The sequence below is a fragment of the Strigops habroptila genome, chromosome 1 (genome assembly GCF_004027225.2).
Source record: "Strigops habroptila isolate Jane chromosome 1, bStrHab1.2.pri, whole genome shotgun sequence".
Classification (NCBI taxonomy): domain Eukaryota; kingdom Metazoa; phylum Chordata; class Aves; order Psittaciformes; family Psittacidae; genus Strigops; species Strigops habroptila.
The window spans coordinates 748,460-774,368 of NC_044277.2; the positions used below are offsets into that span (position 1 = coordinate 748,460).

General features: G+C 62.0%; 2 protein-coding genes across 7 annotated transcripts in view; both read left to right on the forward strand.

Moving 5' to 3' along the window:
• The first annotated feature begins 893 nt into the window (after window positions 1-893).
• Window positions 894-12,548, forward strand: PPP1R16A (protein phosphatase 1 regulatory subunit 16A). Of its 6 annotated transcripts, XM_030477946.1 has the most exons (11): window positions 1,768-1,800; window positions 3,267-3,415; window positions 3,513-4,231; window positions 5,376-5,446; window positions 6,161-6,306; window positions 6,381-6,484; window positions 6,801-6,925; window positions 7,004-7,129; window positions 9,545-9,620; window positions 10,670-10,799; window positions 11,899-12,548. In XM_030477946.1, exons 3-11 carry the CDS (start codon window positions 3,991-3,993, stop codon window positions 12,284-12,286), a joined length of 1,407 nt encoding a protein of 468 aa, XP_030333806.1. In that variant the 5' UTR covers window positions 1,768-1,800; window positions 3,267-3,415; window positions 3,513-3,990; the 3' UTR covers window positions 12,287-12,548. The 6 variants fall into 6 exon arrangements, with proteins under 6 accessions (XP_030333816.1, XP_030333833.1, XP_030333800.1 ...); XM_030477956.1 differs by lacking the exons at window positions 1,768-1,800; window positions 3,267-3,415 and adding an exon at window positions 894-1,340; XM_030477973.2 differs by lacking the exon at window positions 3,267-3,415 and having other exon boundaries at window positions 1,736-1,800; window positions 6,127-6,306.
• A 4,936-nt stretch (window positions 12,549-17,484) lies between these two features.
• The window catches only part of GPT (glutamic--pyruvic transaminase), a 10,802-nt gene continuing 2,377 nt past the window's right edge, over window positions 17,485-25,909 (forward strand). The window contains exons 1-5 of the mRNA XM_030502537.1: window positions 17,485-18,180; window positions 20,112-20,201; window positions 20,652-20,760; window positions 21,638-21,768; window positions 24,101-24,344. Coding sequence (XP_030358397.1) covers window positions 17,890-18,180; window positions 20,112-20,201; window positions 20,652-20,760; window positions 21,638-21,768; window positions 24,101-24,344 — 865 coding nt within the window. The 5' untranslated portion in view covers window positions 17,485-17,889. The remainder of the gene's footprint in view (window positions 18,181-20,111; window positions 20,202-20,651; window positions 20,761-21,637; window positions 21,769-24,100; window positions 24,345-25,909) is intronic.

Genomic DNA, 25,909 nt, shown 5'->3' on the forward strand with positions numbered 1-25,909 from the left:
ACCCCCATATCCATCCTGCACCCACATATCCAGACCCCTGTACCCCTAAATCCTCTCCTGTACCCCCATATCCAGGCCCTGTACCCCCATATCTATCCCTGTACCCACACATCCAGACCCCTGTACCCCGTATCTAATTCTGCACCCCTATATCCATCCCTGTACCCCATATCCGTACCCCTGCACCCATCTATCCCTGCACCCCTACATCCATCCTGCACCCTACATCACCCCTGCACCCCAGTATCTATCCTCTGCACCCCACATCCTGTACCCCCATCCCCTGTGACCCCAAATCACCCCCGGCACCCCCAAATCATCCGCTTCAACCCACCCATCCCTGTACCCCCACATCACCCCATTCATCCCCTGCACCCCCATTTCCATCCCTGCACCCCCAATCCCCGATCCCGCCGCCCCGGTCCCTTTGCACAACAAAGCGCCGCCGGCACGGGCCGGGGTGGGCGATCAATGATGATCGGTGGCGATCGATGGCGATCGATGGTGATCAATGGCGATGAATGGTGATCAATGGTGATCAATGGTGACCAGTGGCGATCGATGGCGATCAATGGCGATCGATGGTGATCAATGGTGACCGGCGGTGACCGGCGGGCGGGGGGTCGCGTCACCCCGGGGGGTCCCGGTCCCCGACAGCGCCCGGAGCCGGCGGCGCCGCCGAGTCGGTGCCCGCGGGGAGCGGGACGGGGGGGGCAGAGCCGAGCGGAGCCGAACCGAGCCGAACCGAGCCGAGCAGAGCCGGGAGGGCAGAGCCGAACCGAGGTGGGACGGGGCGGACAGAGCCGAGATGAGCCGAGCGGAGCCGAACCGAGGCGGGACGGGGCGGGCAGAGCCGAGCCCAGCCGAGCGGAGCCGAACCGAGTCGGGATGGGGCGGGCAGAGCCGAACGGAGCTGAGAGGAGCCGAACCAAACGGAGTCGGGACGGAGCGGGCAGAGCCGAGATGAGCCGAACGGAGCCGAACCGACCCGACCCGAGCTGAGAGGGCAGAGCCGAACCGAACCGAGTCGGGAAGGGGCGGGCAGAGCCGAACTGACCAGAACAGAGCCGAGCACGGCCGAACGGAGCCGAACCGACCCGAACCGAGCTGGGAGGGAGGAGCCGAACCGAGCCGAGCCGAATCGGGACGAGGAGGGCAGAGCCGAGGAGACCCGAACATAGCCGAACCGAGCCGAATCGAACCGAGCACAGCCGAACCGACCAGAACAGCCGAACCGAGCCGAGCACAGCCGAGCCGAGCCGAACCGGTCCTAACATAGCCGAGTAGACCCGAACCCGGGCGAACCGAGCCGAGCCGAGCCGGGCCGAGCGCTGCCGTTGGTGGGCACCGAGCGGGGCGGGGGACTGGGGGGACTGGGGAGAGGGACTGGGATGTGTTGGTCTGTACTGATCTGTACTGGGAGCACTGGGTGTTGCACTGGCTTATAGTGGGCTCTACTGGGAGCACCGGGGGCTGTACTGGTCCGTACCGGTCCGTACCGGTCCGTACTGGTCCGCACTGATCCGTACTGGTCCGCACTGATCCGTACTGGTCTCTATTGGTCTCTATTGGTCTCCGCTCTGCGCCACCCATTCCCCCCGCCCGCCAGGTGGCGCCTTTCCCTCCCCGCCGCCATCTTGGTTGTGGCCACACCCCCCCTTCCTCCTCCGCCACACCCATCATGGCGCCGCGGCCGCCACATCCCACTTCCGCCCTGTTCCCCGCCCACTTCCGGCCTCACCGGAAGCGTGCCGCGTTGCCACGGCGACCGCTCGGGCCGGGCCGGGAGAGGCCGCGCAGGTACCGGGGGGCCGCGGGCACCGGGGGTTCGGGGGGGTCACGGGGGGTCACGGGGGGGTCAGCGGGGACCGGGGGGACTCCCCGGGGTGGGGGGGGGCGATGGGACCGGCCCCGGGAGCGCGCGGGGCGGGGGGAGGCCGCGGGTGTGGGGACACGGGGGGGCCTCAGGGACAGGGCCCTGGGGACATGGGGGGGCCCTATGGGGAGTCCTTGGGGACACCCCCTGGTTATGGGGCCGTGGGGTCCTCTTGGAGGGGGTCTGGGTGACCCCCAGAACATGGGGTCCCCTTGTGGGGTGACGCCGGCGACACCCCCGTGGTCACAGGTACATGGGGGACCCCTTGGGGGGGTCCTTGGGGACACCCCCAGCCTCGGGGACATGGGGGTCCCTTTGGGGAGGGACTATGGGGACAGACCCCCCCAGGCATAAGGACATGGGGGTCCCCTTGGGGGGGCCCTTAGGTACACCCCCCCAGTGCTCAGGGTCATGGGGTCCCCTTGTGGGGTGACCCCGTGGACACCCCCCTGGTTATGGGGACATGGGGGGCCCCTTGGGGAGGGGTCCTGGGGACACCCCCTGGTTATGGGGACATGGGGATCCCCTTGGGGGGGTCCTTAGGGACACCCCCCAGTGCTCAGGGTCATGGGGTCCCCTTGTGGGGTGACCCCGGGGACACCCCCCTGGTTATGGGGACATGGGGGACCCCTTGGGGGCTCCTTGGGGTCACCCCCCTGGTTATGGGGCTGTGGGGTCCCCTTGGAGGGGGTCTGGGTGACCCCCAGAACATAGGATCCCCCTGGGGAGGGGTCCTGGGGACACCCCCTGGTTACGGGGACATGGGGGTCCCCTTGGAGGGGGTCTCTGGTGACAGGACCCCCCCGATCATGGGGACATGGGGGTCCTTGGGGGCACCCCATAGGGCTTGGGGTCATGGGGGCCCCTCAGGGACAGGACCTTGGGGACATGGGGGGACCCTTGGGGGTTCCTTGGGGACACCCCCGTGGTCACAGGGACATGGGGGTCCCCTTGGGGGGGTCCTGGGGTCACCCCCTGGTTATGGGGGCACGGGGGGGCCCTCGCTGGGTGCCAGGGGCAGCCCCCCAGGGGCCGGGGATCTGGGATCCCCTTTGGGGGGTCCCTGGGACACCCCGATGGGGCTTGGGGCCATTGTGGGTCCCGGGGAGTGGGACCCCAGCAACGGGCCCCCCCTTTGGGAATGTGGGGGTTGCCTCGGGAAGGGGACCTGGGAGCACCCCCAAGGGCCTGGGGCCGGGGGGGGTCCCCTTGGGGCAGCTCCCGCAGGGATTAACCCCGGCACCAGCATTCCCAAGGGCTTAACGCCGGGATTAAGGTGCCGGAATTCCGCCCCCCCCCCCCCATTCCTGGCTGGACTTTACCCGGGAAGTGGCTGCGACCGGAGTCACCGGGAAGCGGCTCCGGCGCTGCTGGAATCTGCCCTTCCCAGCCCAGCCCTGCCCCGCGGCGTTCCCGGCTCCACCGCGGCGTTCCCGGAGCCACCGCGGCATTCCCGGCTCCGCCGCGGCATTCCCGGCTCTGCCGGCGCCCCGTCCTCAGCTGCCGCTCCAAGGAATTCGCTTCCAGCTGGGATCAGAGGTTAATCCGGGATTAGGGAAGCGGGAGAACCGGAGGTGCTTGGGCAGAGCTGAGCTTTTCCCTCTTCCGTGAGTCATTCCTTGCCTTTTCCCGGTAGGATCCCAGCGTGAAGCTCATCCCGGAGGAGCCCGGTGCCTCCAGCAACATTCCTGGCGGGTTTCCCGGCTCCTCGATGCGACTGGAGCCGCGGCGGCTGCTGGATGCCCGCGCCGCGCTTCCAGAGGGCGGGAAGGCCGGAGGACGTCGGGATCCGTGAGCGGAGAGCGAAGGTTTGGGATCGGCTCGACGGGATTTCTCCGGCTTTGCTTCGTGATTCCGGATCCGCCGGGATCGGCGTCGCCTCGGGAACCCCACCCCGTCGTTCCAGCGTCCCCTTTGGATGCTGAGACACCCCCGGGAACACCGGGAACATGGAGATGATCCCCAAACTCCCATCCCTGCCTCCGGAACGCGCCGCCGAGCGCCGGCAAAGCAGCGGGAGACAGGGCTAAAGCCGCGGCCCCCCAGCGGGGGGGGGTGATGCTGGTGGCGCATCCGGCTCCCGCTGCCCCCGTTCCCGCCGGGAGCCGCCGGCCATGGCGGAGCACCGGGAGCTGGTGGCCGAGCTGGCGGCCGCGGCGCGGCTCAGCGCTCCCGAGCGGCTGCGGCAGGCGCGGGAGCGCCGCGCGCGGCAGCTCCGCAGCTGGGCACAGGCCGAGCGGGAGGCGCCGGGAAGCGGCGCCGGGAGGAGGAGCAGGAAAAGCCGCGGGAAGAGGGTGACGTTCCCGGACAGCGTCCGGCTCCTGGAAGCGGCCGCGCGGCACGATGCCGAGGAAGGTGGGTGCTGCGGCGGCATCCCCTGGGATTGGGGTGGGGAATGGGGCGGAGATCCCAAATTTGGGTCTAAATATCCTGGAAAATGAGCCGGGAGCTTGGAAGCGTTGAGGTGGGAACATCATGAGGTTGAACAAGGGCAAGGTCCTGGAGGTGGGTTGGGACAATCCCAATCCCAAACACGGGCTGGAGGCAGGTTCTGGTGGTGGATCTGATGGGTTTGGGGTGGGGAATGGGATGGAGATCCCAAATTTGGGTCTAAATATCCTGGAATATGAGCCGAGAGCTTGGAAGCGTTGAGGTGGGAACATCGTGGAGGTGGGAACAAGGGCAAGGTCTTGGATATGGGTTGGGACAGTCCCGATCCCAATCCCAGACACAGGCTGGAGGCAGGTTCTGGTGGTGGATCCGGTGGGTTTGGGGTGGGGAATGGGATGGAGATCCCAAATTTGGATGGAAGTATCCTGGAAAATGAGTTGGGAGCTCGGACATATGGATGTGGTGGAGAATGGGGGTTGAGGTGGGATCTGGACAGGGTTGAGGAGGGATGGTGGGAACATCGTGAGGCTCAACAAGGGCAAGGTCCTGGAGGTGGGTTGGGATGATGAGGCTGGAGGCAGGTTCTGGTGGTGGATCCAATGGGTTTGGGGTGGGGAATGGGATGGAGATCCCAAATTTGGGTCTAAATATCCTGGAATATGAGCCGAGAGCTTGGAAGCGTTGAGGTGGGAACATTGTGGAGGTGGGAACAAGGGCAAGGTCCTGGAGGTGGGTTGGGATGATGAGGCTGGAGGCAGGTTCTGGTGGTGGATCCGATGGGTTTGGGGTGGGAATTGGGATGGAGATCCCAAATTTGGATGGAAGCATCCTGGAAAATGAACCTGGAGCTTGGAAGCGTTGAGGTGGGAACATCACGGAGATGGGAACAAGGGCAAGGTCCTGGCGGCGGGCTGGGACAACCGAGGGAAGTTGGGCTCGGCAACGGAGGCGTTGGGGAAGCTCCGTTGCTGGCGGCGGTTGGATGGAGCTTGGAGCAACCGGCTCCAGCGGGACGTGTCCCTTTGGCTGGGACGGGGGCACCTCGGGGGTCCCTTCCAGCCCATCCCACGGTTCCGTGGTCCCACGTCCCCTCCGTTTGCCGGCTCAGTCCGGCAGCTCCTGGCCAGCGGCGTCAGCCCCGACCTGTGCAACGAGGACGGTCTCACCGCGCTGCACCAGGTAACGCCGGGCGGCTCCTCGGGCGCGTCCTCACGGGCTCCCCCAGTCCCGGGGCTTTCCCACTCCCTTCCCATGGGTTTCTCTCCCTTCCCATGGTTTTCCCCCTCCCTTCCCATGGTTTTCCCACTCCCTTCCCATGGTTTTCCCACTCCCTTCCCATGTTTTCCCACTCCCTTCCCATGGTTTTCCCACTGTTCCCATGGTTTTCCCACTGTTCCCATGATTTTCCCACTCCCTTCCCATGGTTTTCCCACTGTTCCCATGGTTTTCCCTCCCTTCCCCTGTTTTTCCCTCCCTTCCCATGGTTTTCCCACTCCCTTCCCATGGTTTTCCCTCCCTTCCCACGGTTTTCCGTCCCTTCCCGTGGTTTTCCCACTCCCTTCCCATGGTTTTCCCTCCCTTCCCACGGTTTTCCCTCCCTTCCCACGGTTTTCCCACTCCCTTCCCATGGTTTTCCCTCCCTTCCCGTGGTTTTCCCTCCCTTCCCATGGTTTTCCCTCCCTTCCCATGGTTTTCCCACTCCCTTCCCATGGTTTTCCCACTCCCTTCCCACGGTTTTCCCTCCCTTCCCACGGTTTTCCCACTCCCTTCCCATGTTTTCCCACTCCCTTCCCATGTTTTCCCACTCCCTTCCCATGCTTTTCCCACTCCCTTCCCCTGTTTTTCCCTCCTTCCCACGGTTTTCCCTCCCTTGCCGTGTTGCCCGCTCCCAAGTGCTGCATCGATGGCTGCGGGGACGTGGTGACGGCGCTGGTGGACGCCGGCGCCGCCGTCAACGCGGCGGACAGCGAGCTCTGGACCCCGCTCCACGCCGCCGCCACCTGCGGCCACCGGCGCCTGCTCCAGCTCCTCGTCCAGCGGTACCCGCGGGGCCGGGGGGCGCGGGGGGCGCCGGGGCCGAGGGGTGACCCCCACCTCTGCCCCCCGCCCGCAGCGGTGCCGACCTGCTGGCCCTCAACTCCGATGGGAACATGCCCTACGACCTGTGCGAGGACGAGGAGACGCTGGAATGCCTGGAGAGCGCCATGGCCGAGCAGGGTGAGCGTCACCCCGGCACGGATCCGGTGGGATCCGCGGCAATTTTCAGGCAAACGCCTGTTTTTTGCCGGATTCAACTTGGTTTTCCCCAATTTCAGGCAAAATTGTCCAAATTTCAAGCAAACCCCACCTGATTTTGGGCAAAATATCCCAATTTTCAGGAAAACCCTGTGTGATTTTGCCCAAACCAGCTCAATTTTCCTGCAAACCTTGCTCGGTTCTGCCCGATTTTGCTGAATTTGGGGCAAAATCGGCCCGTTTTCGGGCAACCCTGCCTGGATCTGGCCCCTCCATGGCACCTTGTTGTCTCCGTCAGGGATCACGCAGGAGAGGATCGAGGAGGCTCGTGCGGCGCCGGAGCGCGGGATGCTGCAGGAGATCCAGCGCCTCCTGGATGCCGGAGGGGACCTGGATGCGCCGCGGGGACACGGAGCCACCTTGGTAGGACGCGGGGACGGGGCTGGGGGGTGGTGGTGGTGCCGAACCTCATCCCAACGGGATCGGCTCCGTCCCCGACAGCTCCACGTGGCCGCGGCCAACGGGTACGTGGAGGCGGCGGAGCTGCTGCTGGAGCATCGCGCCGGGATCGGCGTCCGGGACTGGGATGGATGGGAACCGCTGCACGCTGCTGCCTGCTGGGGGCAGGTACGGCGGCGTTCCCGGGGGTTCGCCTGCCTTCTGCCCAGCTGGGCAAAGCGCCCCGTTTGCAGCCTCAGTTTGCTCAATTCTAGGCAAAATTCCCAATTTGCAGCCTCATTTTACTTAATTTTAAGCAAAATTCCCAATTTTCAGCCTCATTTTGCTCAATGCTAGGCAAAATTCCCAATTTTCAGCTTGATTTTGCTTAATTTTGGGCAAAATTCCTAATTTTCAGCATAATTTTGCTCAATTCTAGGCAAAATTCCCAATTTTCAGCCTGATTTGCTTAATTTTAAGCAAAATTCCCAATTTTCAGCTTGATTTTGCTTAATTTTGGGCAAAATTCCTAATTTTCAGCATAATTTTGCTCAATTCTAGGCAAAATACCCAATTTTCAGCCTGATTTGCTTAATTTTAAGCAAAATCCCCAATTTTCAGCCTGATTTTGCTTAAATTTTAAACAAAATTCCCAATTTTCAACCTCATTTTGCTTAATTTTGGGCAAAATTCCTAATTTTCCACATAATTTTGCTCAATTCTAGGCAAAACTCCCAATTTTCAGCCTGATTTTGCTCAATTCTAGGCAAAATTCCTAATTTTCAGCCTGATTTTGCTCAGTTTTAGGCAAAATTCCCAATTTTCAGGCAAATCCTGCCCAAGTTTGCTCAATTTTAAGCAAAATTCCCAATTTTCAGGAAAACCCTCCCTGATTTTGCTCAATTTTGGGCAAAATTCCTAATTTTCAGCCTGATCTTGCTCAATTTTAGGCAGAATTTCCCATTTTCAACCTGATTTTGCTCAATTTTAGGCAAAATTTCCAGTTTTCAGGCACATTCTGCCCAATTTTATGCTAGTTTGGGCAAAATCACACAATTTTCAGGAAAACATTGCCCAATTCAACCAGATTTTGCACAGTTTTAGGTAAAATTGTCCAATTTTCAGGCAAACACTGCCTGATTCTCCCTGATTTAGGGCAAAATTGCCTCATTTTCAAGCAAACCATGCCCAATTTTGCTCAATTTTGAGCTAAATAACCGAATTTTTGAGAAACACTGCCCAATTCTGCCTGATTTTGCCTGATTTTGGGCAAAATAGTCTGATTTTCAGGCAAACCTTGCCCAATTCTGCCTGCTTTTGCTCAATTTTAGGCAAAGTTCCCAATTTTCAGGCAAACACTGCCGATTCTGCCTGATTTTGCCTGATTTTGGGCTAAATCACCCAGTTTTCAGACAAACCCTGCACGATTCTCCACGATTTTGGGCAAAATTGCCCAATTTTAGGCAAACTACCCAGTTTGTCCAATTTTTGGCAAAACGACCCCATTTTCCAGCAAACCCTGCCTAATTCTGTCCAAAATTGCCCAATTTTAAGGTGAACCCTGCCTGATTCTGCCAGAATTTGGGCAAAATCACCAAATTTTCAGGCAAATTCTGCGCAGTTTTGCATTACTTTGGGCAAAATCTTGCAATTTTCAGGCAAACACCTGACTTTTGCCTGATTCAACCCAATTTTTCCCAATTTCAGGCAAAATTGTCCAAATTTCAACCAAACCCTACCTGATTTGGGGCAAAATTGCCCAATTCTGCCCAATTTTGCTCAATTTTGAGGCAAACCCTGTCTGATTCTGCCTGATTTTGGGTCAAATCACTTGATTTTGGACAAAATTACTGAATTTGCTGCACAATTCTGCCAGATTTTTCCCGAATTTGGGCATAATTCCCCGATTTTCAGTTAAACCCTGCTTAATTTTCCCACTTTTGGGGCAAAATTACCCAAATTTCAGGGAAACCCTGCCCAATTCTCCATATTCTGTGGGATTTTGGACAACATTAGTGAATTTTCTGCCCGATTTTCCCAGTTGTATCTGATTTTGGTTGAAGTTCCTCCATTTTCAGTCAAACCCTGCCTGATTCCCCCCATTTCCTCCCATTTCCTCCCATTTCCCCCCATTTTCCCCCAATTTCCCTCAATTTTCCCTCATTTTCCCCAATTCCCCCTTTTTCCCCAATTTTCCCCACTTTTCCTAATTTTTCCCCAATTTTCTCCCATTTTTCCCCAATTTTCTCCCATTTTCCCCATTTCCTCCATTTTTCCCCAATTTCCCCCATTTTCCCCAATTTTTCCCCATTTTTCCCCCATTTTCCCCAATTCCCCCATTTTCCCAAATTCCCCCCTTCTTTCCCTAATTTTTCCTCATTTTCCCCAATTTCCCCCATTTTCTCTCATTTTCTCCCATTTTCCCCATTTCCCCACATTTTTCCCCAATTTTGCCCCATTTTCCCTAATTTTTCCCCACTTCCCCTAACTTTTCCCCATTTTCCCCAATTTTCTCCGATTTTTCCCCAATTTTCTCCCATTTTCTCGCATTTTCCCTAATTTTTCCCCATTTCCCCCCATATTCCCGGTGCTCCCGCCCCTCAGCTGCCGCTGCTGGAGCTGTTGGTCGCTCACGGAGCCGACGTCGATGCCAGGTCGGAGCTGGACGAGACGCCGCTGGGTGAGGCCCCATCCCCCGCACCCGCCCCTGTGTGTCCATCCCCATTCCCAAACTTTGTGTGTCCATCCCTGTGTCCATCCCTATTCCCAACCCTTTGTGTCCATCCCTATTCCCAAACTTTGTGTGTCCATCCCTATTCCCACCCTTTGTGTGTCCATCCCTATTCCCACCCTTTGTGTGTCCATCCCCATTCCCAAACTTTGTGTGTCCATCCCTATTCCCACCCTTTGTGTGTCCATCCCTATTCCCACCCTTTGTGTGTCCATCCCTATTCCCAACCCTTTGTGTGTCCATCCCTATTCCCACCCTTTGTGTGTCCATCCCTATTCCCATCCCCTGTGTCCATCCCTATTCCCACCCTTTGTGTCCATCCCTATTCCCAACCTGTGTGTCCATCCCTATTCCCATCCCCTGTGTGTCCATCCCTATTCCCAACCCTTTGTGCCCATCCCTATTCCCACCCTTTGTGTGTCCATCCCTATTCCCGACCTTTATGTCCATCCCTATTCCCACCCTTTGTGTGTCCATCCCTATTCCCACCCTTTGTGTCCATCCCTATTCCCAACCCTTTGTGTCCATCCCTATTCCCAACCTGTGTGTCCATCCCTATTCCCATCCCCTGTGTCCATCCCTATTCCCACCCTTTGTGTCCATCCCTATTCCCATCCCCTGTGTCCATCCCTATTCCCACCCTTTGTGTCCATCCCTATTCCCGACCTTTGTGTCCATCCCCATTCCCATCCCCTGTGTCCATCCCCATTCCCACCCTTTGTGTCCATCCCTATTCCCACCCTTTGTGTCCATCCCTATTCCCGACCTTTGTGTCCATCCCCATTCCCATCCTTTGTGTCCATCCCCATTCCCACCCTTTGTGTCCATCCCTATTCCCGACCTTTGTGCCCATCCCTATTCCCACCCTTTGTGTGTCCATCCCCATTCCCAACTTTATGTCCATCCCCCTTCCCACCCTTTGCGTGTCCCATTCCCACCCCTGTGTGGGCTCCGTCGCTCATTCCCGTCGCCATTCCCGGCATTCCCGCTGCCTGCAGACGTCTGTGCGGACGAGCAGACCCGCTCCAAGCTGCTGGAGCTGAAGCAGCACCGCGCCGCCGTGCTGAAATCCCAGGAAAAGCACAAATCCCTGCTCCAGCGCCGCGCTTCCAGCGCCGGCAGCCGCGGGTGAGGCCGGGAACGCGCCGGGATCGTCCAGCCCGTCCCAGGGAACGCGCCGGGAATCCCTCGGAGCCGCGCCAGCGCCCCAGGGGGCTCCGGGAAACCGGGAGGGGGTGGCGTGAGGGGCTTGGGCTTCCCATGGGAACGGTTGGGGTCTTGGGATGCCAGGATGAGGGGGTTCGCCGGGAGGGAGGCGGGAATGGGAGCAATGGAGGAGTTTGGGATGCTCCAGCGTGGCTGGATGGGGCTTGGAGCATCCTGGTCCATCGGGATGTGTCCCTATGGAATGGGAATGGGATGAGCCTCCTGGGCTTGGAGCATCCTGGTCCATTGGGATGTGTCCCTATGGATTGGGATGAGTCTTCAGGGCTTGGAGCATCCTGGTTTATTGGGATGTTTCCTTATGGATCGGGATGAGCCTCCTGGGGCTGAAGCATCCTGGTCCATTGGGATGTATCCCTATGGAATGGGATTGGGATGAGCCTCCAGGGCTTGGAGCATCCTCGTCCATTGGGATGTGTCCCTATGGAATGGGAATGGGATGAGCCTCCAGGGCTTGGAGCATCCTCGTCCATTGGGATGTGTCCCTATGGAATGGGATCAGCCTCCGGGACCTGAAGCATCCTGGTTTATTGGGATGTGTCCCTATGGAATGGGATGAGCCTCCTGGGCTTGGAGCATCCTGGTCCATTGGGATGTGTCCCTATGGAATGGGATCAGCCTCCGGGACCTGAAGCATCCTGGTTTATTGGGATGTGTCCCTATGGATTGGGATGAGCCTTCAGGGCTTGGAGCATCCTGGTCCACTGGGGTGTGTCCCTATGGAATGGGAATGGGATGAGCCTCCGGGGCTTGGATCATCCTGGGTTATTGGGATGTATCCTTATGGATCGGGATGAGCCTCCGGGACCTGAAGTACCCTGGTCCATTGGGATGTGTCCCTATGGAATGGGATTGGGATGAGCCTCCGGGGCTTGGAGCATCCTGGTCCATTGGGCTGTGTCCCTATGGATCGGGATGAGCCTCCGGGGCCGGAGCGCCGCGGTGCGCGGGGCTGTGTCCCCATGGATCGGGACGGATCCATCCCGCCTGCCGTCATTCCCAGGAAGCTCGTGCGCCGCGTGAGCCTCTCGGAGCGCAGCAGCCGGTACCGGCGGGAGCTGGAGCGCGAGGCGCTCGTGTGGCAGCGCCGCGGGAGCCCCGAGGACATTCCCGGCGGGAACGGGGCCGGGACGGAGCCGCCGGAGCCGGCGCAACCCAACGGCGCCCTCGGCGCGCCCCACACCTTGCCCGACCTCAAGCGGCTCCGGGCGGCCTCCAAGTGCCAGCGGCAGGATCGGGATCAGGACCGGGACCAGGATCAGGATCGGGATCAGGACCGGGATCGGGATCGGGATCCGGAGCCGTTCCCGGCTGAGCCACCGCTCCTGAAGCTGACGGCGCCCGTGGAGGAGGCTCCGGGCGGGAAGCGCCGGTGCTGCCGGGTGATGTGACAGCGCCGCCGGAGCCGGGAATGTTCGGGATCAGGGATCTGGAATCAAGGATCCGGGATCCGGAATCAGGGATCCGGAATCAGGGATCCAGGATCTGGGATCAAGGATCCAGGACCCGGGATCCTGAATCTGGAATCAAGGATCCGGAATCAGGGATCCGGGATCTGGAATCAAGGATCCGGGATCTGGAATCAGGGATCCGGGATCTGGGATCTGGGATCCGGACGTTTTTCTTCCTAAATATTCCAGGTTTTTCAGTGGTTTTTCTTGCCCTGAAGGTTCTTGGATGCGCTGCCGAGGGGGGTGTGGGGCAGCCCCATGGCAATGGAGGGCTGTGGGGCCGCCCCATGGCGAGGGGTGGTTGTGGGGCAGCCCCATGGCAATGTAGGGCTGTGGGGCCGCCCCATGGCGAGGGGTGGTTGTGGGGCAGCCCCATGGCAATGGAGGGCTGTGGGGCCGCCCCATGGCGAGGGGTGGTTGTGGGGCAGCCCCATGGCAATGGAAGGCTGTGGGGCAGCCCCATGGCGAGGGATGGTTGTGGGGCAGCCCCATGGCAATGGAAGGCTGTGGGGCCGCCCCATGGCGAGGGATGGTTGTGGGGCAGCCCCATGGCAATGGAAGGCTGTGGGGCAGCCCCATGGCGAGGGATGGTTGTGGGGCAGCCCCATGGCGAGGGGTGGTTGTGGGGCAGCCCCATGGCAATGTAGGGCTGTGGGGCAGCCCCATGGCAAGGGGTGGTTGTGGGGCAGCCCCATGGCAATGGAAGGCTGTGGGGCAGCCCCATGGCGAGGGGTGGTTGTGGGGCAGCCCCATGGCAATGGAAGGCTGTGGGGCAACCAGAATGGGGGGGATCTATGGGGCACCCCACAGCAATACGTGGATGTGGGGGGTTGGCTGTGGGGTACCCCATAGCAAGGTACATCTGTGGGTGACCCATGGGAGGGGGTCTGTGGGGCACCCCATAGCTGGGGGTATCTATGGGGCACTCACTGAGGGGATTCTATGGGGCATCCTACAGCAAGGGGTCCCTATGGGGCACCCCATAGCAAGGAGCATCTATGGGGCACCCCATACTGAGGATGTGTCTATGAGGCACCCATAGGGGGGTATCTATGGGGCACCCCATATTGAGGATGTGTCTATGAGGCACCCATAGGGGGGTATCTATGGGGCACCCCATAGCAAAGGCTGTCTATGGAGCACCCCATGGTGGGGGGCATCTGTGGGGCAGCCACAGTGAAGGGGCTCTATGGGTCACAAGGCACATCTATGGGGCACCCATGAGGAGGGGTGCCTATGGGGCACCCCAAAGCAAGGGGCATCTATGGGGCACCCCATAGCGAAAGAAGGGGGTTGCTGTGGGCACCCATGGGGGGGTTCTATGGGTCGCCCCATGGCCAGGCCCATCTATGGGGCACCTATGGGGGGTGTCTGTGGGGCCCCCATGTGGGTCTCTGTGGGTCGCCCCATGGCCGGGCCCATCTGTGGGTCACGGGGGGGGTGTTCCCATTCCCGCGGTGTCACCTCTCCGGCCGCGCTATAAATAGCACCCCCCGCCCCTCCCCACCCCCACCCATGGGTGCCGCCGGGTCCCTGCACCCCCCACTTGTGGGTCACCCCCACCCAGCCCCATAGCGCTGCCCCGAACCCCCCGTTCTCCCCATAGGGCGCTATGGGGCAGCGGCAGCACCCGCCTGTTGGGTGCTGGTAAAGGTCAGGGGCCACCCCCCTGCCCCACAGCTCTTCCTCCTGCCCCACAGCACCCACGGCACCCACAGCACCGAGGTGAGCCGCTAACGGGGCCTGCTTGGGGGGTTATGGGAGGGCTCTGCCCCATAGCGCTATGGGGCGAGGAGGGGGGGAGCGGTTTCAGTGGCCACCCTGAAACTGCTGTGTGGGGCTGATAAGGAGGAACGGGCGCCCCACATGGCACCCCGGAAGGGAATGTGTGGGGCTGGGCCCCATGGAAGGCTGGGGGGGAATGTGTGGGGTGCCCCATGTGGGGCGGGGGGGGGGCAGCACATGGGGAGGGGGGTTGCTGTGGGGTGCCCCACGTGGGGGGGCTGGTTTTGGAGCACCCATAGGGGGGTGTCTATGGGGTGCCCCATGGCAAAGGATCCCTGCGGGGCAACCTTGGGGGTGTGTCTATGGGGCACCCCATAGCAAATGCCATCTATGGGGCACCCATGGGGTGTTGTCTATGAGGCACCCCATGTTGGTCTCTATGAGGCACCCCACAGCGAGGGGTGTCTCTGGGCACCCCCTGTTGGTCTCTATGGGGCGCCCCATAGCGAGGGGTGTCTCTGGGCCCCCCCACATTGGTCTCTGTGGGGTGCCCCATAGAGAGGGGTGTCTCTGCCCCCCCCCTTGGTGTCCATGGGGAGCCCCATAGCGAGGTTTGTCTGTGGGCCCCCCGTTGGTTTCTATGGGGCGCCCCATAGCAAGGGGTGTCTCTGGGCCACCCCCGTTGGTTTCTATGGGGTGCCCCATAGCGAGGGGTGTATCTGGGCCCCCCCACATTGGTCTCTGTGGGGTGCCCCATAGCGAGGGGTGTCTCTGGGCCACCCATGTTGGTGTCCATGGGGTGCCCCATAGCGAAGGGTGTCTATGAGGCGCCCCATAGCGAGGGGTGTCTCTGCCCCCCCCCATTGGTGTCTATGGGGAGCCCCATAGCGAGGTTTGTCTGTGGGCCCCCCTGTTGGTTTCTATGGGGCGCCCCATAGCGAGGGGTGTCTCTGGCCCCCCCGTTGGTTTCTATGGGGCGCCCCATAGCGAGGGGTGTCTCTGGGCCCCCCCGTTGGTTTCTATGGGGCGCCCCATAGCGAGGGGTGTCTCTGGGCCCCCCCGCTGGTTTCTATGGGGCGCCCCATAGCGAGGTTTGTCTGTGGGCCCCCCTGTTGGTCTCTATGGGGCGCCCCATAGCAACCCCTTCCCTGGCACTCACGGGGTGCCCCCCCCTCAACGTCCTCTTCAGCACCTCCAGCCAATCAGGTGCGGGTGGGAGGGGCCAGCCTCAACTGCTCCGCTCCCTGATTGGCCGGCGGGGGGTGGGAGGGGCGGGGCCTGCGCGGGGCGGCCGTTAGGGGGCGCAAGAGAGCGGGGGGGCCATGAAGCAGCGCGGGTCAGTGGGGCGCTATGGGGCGCTGTGGGGCGCTATGGGGCGCTAGTGAGTCACTATGGGGCGCTGTGGGGCGTTATAGAGCCACTATGGTGCGCTATGGGGCGCTATAGAGTCGCTGCGGGGCGCTATGGGGCGCTGTGGGGCGTTATAGAGTCGCTATGGGGCGCTGTGGGGCCGGGGAGCAGTCGCTATAGGGCGCTGTGGGGCTCTGTTGGGCACTGTGGGGCTCCATATAGTTCTGTTGGGCCGGGGGGCGGTCGCTATAGGGCGCTGTTGGGCACTATAGAGCACTATGGGGTGCTATAGGGCCCTGGAGGGGGTGCTATGGGCCGCCGTGGGGGTGCTATGGGGCGCTATGGGGCGCGGTGAGGTGCTGTGGGGCGCTGTGGGGCCGGGGGAGGGGGACGCTGTGTGATGCTATGGGATGCTATGGGATGCTGTGGGGCACTAGGGGATGCTACAGGGCACTGTGTGATTCTATGGGGCGCTATGGGATGCTCTGGGATGCTATGGGGCGCTATGGGGCACTGTGGGGCTGTGGAAGGGGGGTACTATGGGGCGCTATGGGATGCTATGGGGCGCTATGGGGCGCTATGGGGTGCTGTGGGGTGCTGTGGGGCGCTGTGGGGCTGGGGAAGGGGGGTACTATGGGGCGCTGTGGGGCGCTATGGGGCGCTATGGGGCGCTGTGTTGTGCTTTGGGGCTCCTCCCCGCCATGTCACCCCCCACGGCCGCTGTCCCCGTGGGTCCCAGCCTCACGTCCCCCCCCCCGGGTCCTGCCGCGGGTCACCCCATGGGCCTGAACCAGCCCCATGGCCCCGTGTTGTGGCTCCGTATCCCCATGGCCCATATCCCAGCATTCCCACATCCCGATATCCCCATGGCCCATATCCCTATATCCCATATCCCCATGTCCCCACATCCACATAATCCCCCACGTGCCCACATCCCCATATCCCATATCCCATGTCCCCCATGTTCCCATATCCCAATCTCATATCCCCATATCCCCCCATGTCCCATATCCCCATATCCTCATACCCCATATCCCCCATATCCCATGTCCCATATCCTCCCATATCCCCCCATGTCCCCATATCCCAATGTCCCACATCCCCATATCCCAATCCCATATCTCCAATATCCCCATGTCCCATATCCACATATTCCCATTTTCCCCCATGTCCCATATCCCAATCCTGTATCTCCAATATCCCCATGTCCCCCCATATCCCCCCATGTCCCATATCCCAATCCCATATCCCCAATATCCCCATATCCCCCCATATCCCCCCATGTCCCATATCCCAATCCCATATCCCCAATATCCCCATGTCCCCCCATATCGCCCCATGTCCCATACCCCTATATCCCCATATCCTCATATCCCATATCCCCAATATCCCCATGTCCCCCCATGTCCCATATCCACATATTGCCATGTCCCCATATCCCAATCCCACATCCCCATGTCCCATATCCTCCTATATCCCCCCATATCCCCCCATGTCCCATATCCCTATATCCCCCATATCCCCATATCCCCATCCCTTATCTCCAATATCCCCATGTCCCACATCCCCATATCCCCATGTTCCCATATCCCCATGTCCCCCATGTCCCCATATCCCAATCCCATATCCCCATGTCCCATATCCCCATATCCCATATCCCCATGTCCCATATCCCTACATCCCCCATATCCCCATATCCCAATCCCATATCCCCATATCCCATATCCCGTGTCCCATACCCCATGTCCCCCATGTCCGCATATCCCAATCCCATATCCCCCTGTCCCATATCCCATATCCCAATCCCATATCCCCATATCCCATATCCCATGTCCCATACCCCATGTCCCCCATGTCCCCATATCCCAATCCCATATCCCCCTGTCCCATATCCCATATCCCAATCCCATATCCCCATATCCCATATCCTGTGTCCCATATCCCCATGTCCCCCATGTCCCCATATCCCAATCCCATATCCCCATGTCTCACATCCCTACATCCCCCATATCCCGTATCCCGTGTCCCGTGTCCCACATCCCACATCCCAGTCCCCGTGTCCCTCTCACACCCACTGACCGCGGCGCTGCCGCCCGGGGCGGAGCCGCTCCCGCTCTCCCGGCGCTCTCCCGGTGCCGTCCCGCACTGTCCCCTTTGTCCCGCGCTGTCCCGCTCCGTCCCTCTCCGTCCCTCTCCGTCCCGCTCCGTCCCGCTCCGTCCCTCTCCGTCCCGCTCCGTCCCGCTCCGTCCCGCTCCATCCCTCTCCGTCCCGCTCCGTCCCGCTCCGTCCCGCTCCGTCCCGCTCTGTCCCTCTCTGTCCCTCTCTGTCCCGCGCTGTCCCGCGCTGTCCCGCTCCGTCCCGCTCCGTCCCGCTCCGTCTCGCTCCGTCCCGCTCCGTCCCGCTCCGTCCCGCTCTGTCTCGCTCCGTCCCGCTCTGTCCCGCTTTGTCCCGCGCTGTCCCGGTGCGGATGCGCGCACTGAGGGCGCTGCGGTCCCGCAGGCTCCGCGCGGGTCGGGCCATGGCGGCGGCGGCGGCTCCAAGGCGGGGATCGGGCTCCGGCTCCAGCTCCGGCTCCGGCTCCGGCTCCGGCTCCGGCTCCGGGTCGGGTCCGGCCTCGGCTCCGGGTCCGGGTGCGGGTCCGCGGCGGGAGCCGGTGCTGAGCCCCAGCTCCATGAACGCCGCCATCCGGAGGGTGCAGTACGCGGTGCGCGGCCCCATCGTCACCCGCGCCCTGGAGCTGGAGCGGGACCTGCGGCAGGTACCGGCGGCGCCGGGAAGAGCCCCTGGAACACCGGGAATCCCGGGATCCCAAACTGGGAACCCCGAACTGGGACCCACCCCCCCCCCTCCAAAGCGGGACCCGCACAGCGGGAATCCCGCAGGAACCGTAAACTGGGAACCCCCAAACCGGGAACCCTCAAACTGGGAACCCTCAAACCGGGAATCTCGACCCGGGAATCCCGACCCGGGACCCCTCCGGGAGCTCCGAACAGGGCACCCCCTAAACCGGGAATGTCAAACCGGGAATCCCCGGGAACCCCGAACTGGGACCCCCCCCCCGCTCCCCAAACCGGGAACCTGAAACCGGGAACACCGGGAATACCCAAACTGGGATCCCCAAACCGGGACACCCAAACCCCCCCCCCAAGATGCAGGATCGGTCCCTCTCCCCCTGTAGCCCTGCACCCCGCGGGGCACCCATGGGTGGGGGTGTCTCATGGGGGGGTCCCCTGGAGGGGGTGGGACATGGGAGTGACAGGTAGGTGACACTGGGTGACACTGGGTGAGAGTGGGTGGCAGTGGGTGACATGGAGGTGACATTGGGTGCCAGGGGTGGTGCCGGGGGTGCCAGGAGGTGTCACTGGGTGCCCCCGGGCAGTGCCGGGGGTGTCAGGGGTGGTGTCAGGGGGTGGCAACGGGGTGATACCGGGTGCCAGGGTGGTGGCAGTGGGTGACAGTGGGTGCCAGTGGGGTGACACCGGGTGCCAGTGGAGTGGCACTGGGTGACACCGGGTGCCGGTGGGTGTCATGAAGGTGACACCGGATGCCAGGGTGGTGGCAGTGGGTGCCAGTGGGGTGACACCGGGTGCCAGGGTGCCGGCAGTGGGTGGCACTAGTGCCGGGGGGGTGTTACCGGCTGTCACCGGATGCCAGGGGTGGTGCCGGGGGTGTCACCGCGGTGTCACTGGGTGCCAGGGGTGGTGCCGGGGGTGTTGCCGGGGTGTCACCGCGGTGTCACTGGGGCGTCACTGGGTGTCACTGGGTGCCAGGGTGTTGCCGGGGGTGTCACTGGGTGCCGGTGGGAGCCAGTGGGTGCCAGTGGGTGCCGGCGGGTGCCAGTGGGTGCCACTGGGTGCCGGTGGGTGCGGGCGGGTGCGGGTGCCCCGCGCGGTGCCGGGGGGGCAGCGGGGCGGCCCCGGGCGGTGTCGCGGTGCCCCCGGTGCCCGGGGCGGGGGGGGCAGAGTCCGCGCCGGCCCCGCGGCTGCGGCCAAAGTCCGGAGCGACGGGATGGAACCGGGAACGGGGGCGGGGACGGTCCCACGGCCCGTGCCCCACATCCCACATCCCATATCCCCGTGTCCCAGTGTCCCCGTGTCCCCATACCCCGTGTCCCATGTCCCCCCCAGGACAGGGGACATTGGGATGGTGCCACCCCCAGATCCCGGTCCCTGACCCTGTCCCTGTCCTCAGCCTTGTCCCTGATCCTCCTCCCGTCCCTGACCCTGTCCCATTCCCTTGTCCCCATCTTTGTCCTTCTGCCCCATCCCGAATCCCATCCCTGTCCCTGTCCCTGTCTCTGCCCCCTTCCCTGTCCCTGTCTGTCCCCTGTCCCCATCCCTGCCCCATTGTCTCCTGTCTCCATCCCTGTTCCCATCCCTGACCCTGTTCCTGTCCCTCTCCCCATTCCTGTCCCCAACCTTCTCCCTCTCTCTGCCCCCCATCCCTGTCCCAGGCTCTGTCCTCATCCCTGTCCCCATCCCATCCCCATCCCTGTCCCATCCCTGTCCCTAATCCTGACTCTGGCCCTGTCCCCATCCCTGTCTCTGTCCTCCCCGTCCCCATCCCTGTACCAGTGACCCCGTGTCCCCATATCCAACCCCATCCCAATGTCCCCATTTTCCCATCTGCGTCCCCATGTCCCCGTGTTCCCATGTCCCACACCCCACATCCCACACCCCCTGTCCCCAGGGTGTCCCCAAGCCCTTCAAAGAGGTGATCAAGGCCAACATCGGTGACGCTCAAGCCATGGGGCAGAGACCCATCACCTTCCTGCGCCAGGTACCGCTGCCACCATGGGGGTGTCCCCTGGGCCACTGGGGGGGTGCCCCTGGGGTGTCCCATTGGGGTGTCCCATTGGGTGTCCCATTGGGGTGTCCCTCGGGTGTCCCTGTGGTGCCCCATTGTGGTGTCCCATTGTGGTGTCCCGTTGGGTGTCCTGTTGTGTGCCCCATTGGGTGTCCCATTGGGGTGTCCCTGGGGTGCCCCATTGTGGTGTCCCATTGGGTGCCCCATTGGGTGTCCCATTGGGTGTCCCGTTGGGTGTCCCTGGGGTGTCCCATTGGATGTCCCATTGGGGTGCCCCACTGGGGTGTCCCATGGGGTGTCCCTGTGGTGCCCTGTTGGGTGCCCCATTGGGTGTCCCATTGGGTGTCCCTGTGGTGCCCCATTGGGTGCCCCACTGGGTGCCCCGTTGGGTGTCCCATTGGGTGTCCCGTTGGGTGCCCGCAGGTGGTGGCGCTGTGCCTGTACCCGGAGCTGCTCTCGGACTCCACCATCCCTGAGGACGCCAAAGCTCGAGCCCGGCGCCTGCTGGAGGCTTGTGCCGGGCACAGCGCGGGTGAGCGGGGACGGGGGGACAGGGACGGGGGGACAGGGACGGGGCACCGCTGGGGCCCTGCTCCCACCTCCGGGGCCACCTCCGGGGCCACCTTTAGGACCTTGGTGTCACCTTAATGTCACCTATAAGGACCTTGGTGTCACCTTTAGGACCTTGAGCGTCACCTTTAGGACCTTGGTGGCACCTTTGGTGGCACCTTTAGGACTTTGCTGGCACCTTGGTATCACCTTTGGGACCTTGAGCGTCACCTTTAGGACCTTGGTGTCCCCTTAATGATCCCCTTATAGGTGATCACCTTTAGGATACAGAAGTGATACCACCCATGGGTATCACCTTTAGGAACGCGCGTGTCACCTTTGGGACCTTGATGTCATCTTTGGGACCTCGGTATCACCTTTAGCACCTTGGTGTCACCTTTGGTGTCATCTTTAGGACCTTGGTGTCCCCTTGGTATCCTCTTTAGCACCTTGGTGTCACCTTTGGTGTCATCTTTAGCACCTTGGTGTCCCCTTGGTATCACCTTTAGTACCTTGGTGTCACCTTTGGTGTCACCTTTAGGACCTTGGTGTCCCCTTGGTATCACCTTTAGTACCTTGGTGTCCTCTTGGTATCACCTTTAGCACCTTGGTATCACCTTTGGTGTCACCTTGAGGACCTTGGTGTCCCCTTGGTAGCACCTTTAGTACCTTGGTGTCCTCTTGGTATCACCTTTAGCACCTTGGTATCACCTTGGTATCACCTTTAGCACCTTGGTGTCACCTTTAGGCCCCTGAGTGTCCCCTTTAGCACCTTAATGCCACCTTTGGGGCGTCGGTGTCCCCTTTAGCACCTCACTGTCCCCTCGCCCCCCGTTGTCCCCGTGTCCCCGTTGTCCCAGGCTCGTACAGCGCCAGCCCCGGGCTGGACGTGGTGCGCCAGGACGTGGCGCGGTTCCTGCAGCGCCGCGATGGGGTCCCGGCCAACCCCAACCACATCTTCCTGTCCGCCGGCGCCAGCGAGGCCATCGTGGTACCGGCCCCCCCCCGTGTCCCCCCCCGTGTCCCCCCCCCGTGTCCCCTCCGCTTCCCACGCCAGGGACCACAAAGGGACCTTTGTGCCGCGGTTGGCACCAGCCCCCCGTGCCGGTGCCAAGGGGGTGGCGGCACCGGGATGGGGTGTCCCCGCCATGTCCATGGTGTCCCCATGGGGACGTGGGACAGGGCCAGCGCTGGGGGGGGGATGTCCCTGTGTGCGCTGTCCCCGTGGCCACACCGTGTCCCCGCACTGTCCCTGCGCCGTCCCCGTCACCCCTGCCCCCTTGTTGTCCCCATGCCCATAACCCCGCACTGTCCCCAAACCCCCACCACCATGTCCCCACATGTGCCATCCAGTGCCCCATCACCCCTGTCCCCACCGTCCCCATGCCCACACCATCCCCATGCCCACACCGTCCCCATGCCCGCACCAACCCTGCCCCATGCCCATGCCCTCCGTCTCCTCACCATCCCCATGCCCACACCACCCATGTCCCCTCGTTGCCCCCATGCCCACACCGTGGTGTCCCCATGACGTCCCCAGCCCATATTGTCCCTGTGCCTTCCCATTGTCCCCATGGTCCCTGTCCCATCCCTGTCCCCACGCCCATGCCCTCTATCTCCACACCATGCCCATGCCCACACCGTGTCCCCACACTGTCCCTGTGCCATCCCACTGCCCCATCATCACTGTCCCCACGTCCATCCCCTCTATCTCCACTGTCCCCATGCCCACCCCATGATGTTCCTCACCACCCCATACCTGCATCCTGTCCCTTCACTGTCCCCATGCCCACACCATCCCCATGCCCACACCAGCCACGTCCCCTCATTGTCCCCATGTCCACCCCATCGTGTGCCCACCATCCCCATGCCCGCACCATGGTGTCCCCACAGCATCCCCACCCCATATAGTCCCTGTGGGGACTACCCCGGTGTCCCATCATCCCGGTGCCCATGTCCTCTATCTCCACACCATCCCATGCCCACACCATCGTGTCCCTGCTGTCCCCATGCCCACACTGTCCCCATGCCCACACCATTCCCATACCCACACCAACCCTGTCCCCATGCCTGTGCCCTCTATCTCCACACCATCCCTATTCCCACCCTATGATGTTCCTCACCCTCCCGTGCTCACCCCATGGTGTTCCTCACCACCCCATGGTGTTCCTCACCATCTCCATGCTCACCCCACGATGTTCCTCACCCTCCCATGCTCACCCTGTGATGTTCCTCACTACCCCATGCCCAAACCATTGTGTCCCCACCATTCCCATGCCCTCCCCATGACATTCCTCACCACCCCGTGTCCACCCCATGACATTCCTCACCATCCCCATGCCCACACCATGTCCTAGTCACCATCCCCATGCCCATGAGCTCTATCTCCACACCACCCCATGCCCACACCACCCTGTCCCCACTCTTCCCGTGCCCACCTCATGACCTTCCTCACCACCTGATGCCCACCCCACAATGTTCCTCACCCTCCCATGCTTGTCCCGTGATGTTCCTCACCACCCCATGATGATGTTCCTCACTACACCACGATGTTCCTCACCCTCCCATGCCCACCCCATGATGTTCCTCACCCTCCCATGCCCACCCCATGATGTTCCTCACCCTCCCATGCTCATCCCATGATGTTCCTCACCCTCCCATGCCCAAACCATCATATCCCCACTGTTCCCAGGCTCATCCCATGATGCTCCTCATCCCCCCATGATGATGTTCCTCACCCTCACACGCCCACCCCATCATGTTCCTCCCCCTTCCATGCTCATCCCATGACATTCCTCACCACCCCATGGTGTTCCTCACCCTCCCATGCTTGTCCCATGATGTTCCTCACCACACCACAATGTTCCTCACCCTCCCATGACCAAACCATCGTGTCCCCGCTGAAACCATCGTGTCCCCACTGTTCCCACGCTCATCCCATGATGTTCCTCAACCTCCCATGCCCACCCCACGATGTTCCTCAACCTCCCATGCCCACCCCATGATGTTCCTCAACCTCCCATGCCCACCCCACGATGTTCCTCGCCCTCCCATGCCCACCCCATGATGTTCCTCAACCTCCCATGCCCACCCCATGATGTTCCTCAACCTCCCATGCCCACCCCACGATGTTCCTCGCCCTCCCATGCCCACCCCACGATGTTCCTCACCCTCCCATGCCCACCCCACGATGCTCCTCATGCTCCCATGCCCACCCCATGCCGTTCCTCACCCTCCCATGCCCACCCCACCGCGTCCCCCCCGTTCCCGTGCCCTCCCCACGCTGCTCCCCCCCCGCCCCACGCTCTCCCCTGTCCCCACAGACCATCCTGAAGCTGCTGGTGTCGGGCTCGGGCCCGTCGCGCACGGGGGTGCTGATCCCCATCCCGCAGTACCCGCTCTACTCGGCGGCCATCGCGGAGCTCGACGCCGTCCAGCTCGGCTACTTGCTGGACGAGGAGCGGTGCTGGGCCCTGGACGTGGCCGAGCTGCGGCGGGTGCTGAGCGAGGGGCGCCGGAGCTGCTGCCCCCGCGTGCTCTGCATCATCAACCCCGGCAACCCCACCGGTACCCGCCGCGCCACGGCTGGGGCGGGAGGGGTGGGGCGGGGTGGGATCTATGGGTTGGGATGGGAGCCATGGGGTGGGAGCCATGGGAGGGGGAGGGATCTATAGGTTGGGATGGGAGCCATGGGGTGGGGTGAGACAGGACATCAGGGGATGTGAGCCATGGGATGGAGTGGGATGGGAACCAGGGGATAGGAGCCATGGGAGGGGGTGGGAACCAGGGGGTGGGAGCCATGGGGTGGGATGGGAACCAGGGGACGGGAGACATGGGATGGTGTGGGATCTATAGGTTGGGGTGGGAGCCATGGGGTGGGAGCCATGGGGTGGGGAGGGATCTATAGCTTGGGATGGGAGCCATGGGGTGGGATGGGAAACAGGGGGTGGGAGCCATGGGATGGGATGGGATCTATAGGTTGGGATGGAAGCCATGGGGTGGGATGGGAACCATGGGGTGGGAGCCATGGGAGGGGGTGGGATCTATGGGTTGGGGTGGGAGCCATGGGGTGGGGTGGGAACCAGGGGGTGGGAGACATGGGGTGGGGTGGGATCTATAGGTTGGGATGGGAGCCATGGGGTGGGATGGAACCCAGGGGATGGGAGCCATGGGGTGAGAGACATGGAGTGGGGTGGGATCTATAGGTTGGGCTGGGATCCATGGGGTGGGATGGGAACTGGGGGGTGGGAATCATGGGATGGAGTGGGATATATAGATTGGGATGGGAGCCATGGGGTGGGATGGGAACCAGGGGATGGGAGCCATGGGATGGGGTGGGATCTATAGGTTGGAATGGGAGCCATAGGGTGGGATGGGAACCAGGGGATGGGAGCCATGGGATGGGATGGGATCTATAGGTTGGAATGGGAGCCATAGGGTGGGATGGAACCCAGGGGATGTGAGCCATGGGATGGGTTGGGATGGGAACCAGGGGATGGGAATCATGGGATGCGGTGGGATCTGTAGGTTGGGATGGGAAACATGGGATGGGATGGGACCCAAGGGGTGGGGGCCACGGGATGAGGCAGGATCTATAGGCTGGGATGGGAGCCATGGGGTGGGATGGGAACCAGCGGATGGGAGCCATGGGAAGGGTTGGGATCTATGGGTTGGGTTGGGAGCCATTGGGTGGGATGGAAGCCAGGGGATGGAAGCCACAGGATGGGGTGGGATCTATCAGATGGGATGAGAGCCATGGGATGGGGTGGGAGCCATGGGATGGGGTGGGAGCCATGGGATGGGGAGGGATCTATAGGTTGGGCTGGGAGCCATGGGGTGGGATGGGAACCAGGGGGTGGGAGACATGGGAGGGGGCAGGATCTATAGGTTGGGATGGGAGCCATGGGATGGGATGAGACAGGACATCAGGGAATGTGAGCCATGGGATGGGGTGGGATGGGAACCAGGGGATGGGAATCATGGGATGGGGTGGGATCTGTAGGTTGGGATGGGAAACATGGGATGGGATGGGACCCAAGGGATGGGAGCCATGGGATGAGGTGGGATCCATAGGCTGGGATGGGAGCCATGGGGTGGGATGGGAACCAGGGGATGGGAACCCAGGGGATGGA

Coding starts and splice junctions, on each gene's coding strand:
- PPP1R16A (XM_030477956.1), top strand. CDS start 3,991: ATGGCGGAGCACCGGGAGCTGGTGGCCGAGCTGGCGGCCGCGGCGCGG. Junction 4,232..5,375: donor GCGGCACGATGCCGAGGAAG/GTGGGTGCTGCG, acceptor TTGCCGGCTCAG/TCCGGCAGCTCCTGGCCAGC. Junction 10,800..11,898: donor TCCAGCGCCGGCAGCCGCGG/GTGAGGCCGGGA, acceptor CGTCATTCCCAG/GAAGCTCGTGCGCCGCGTGA.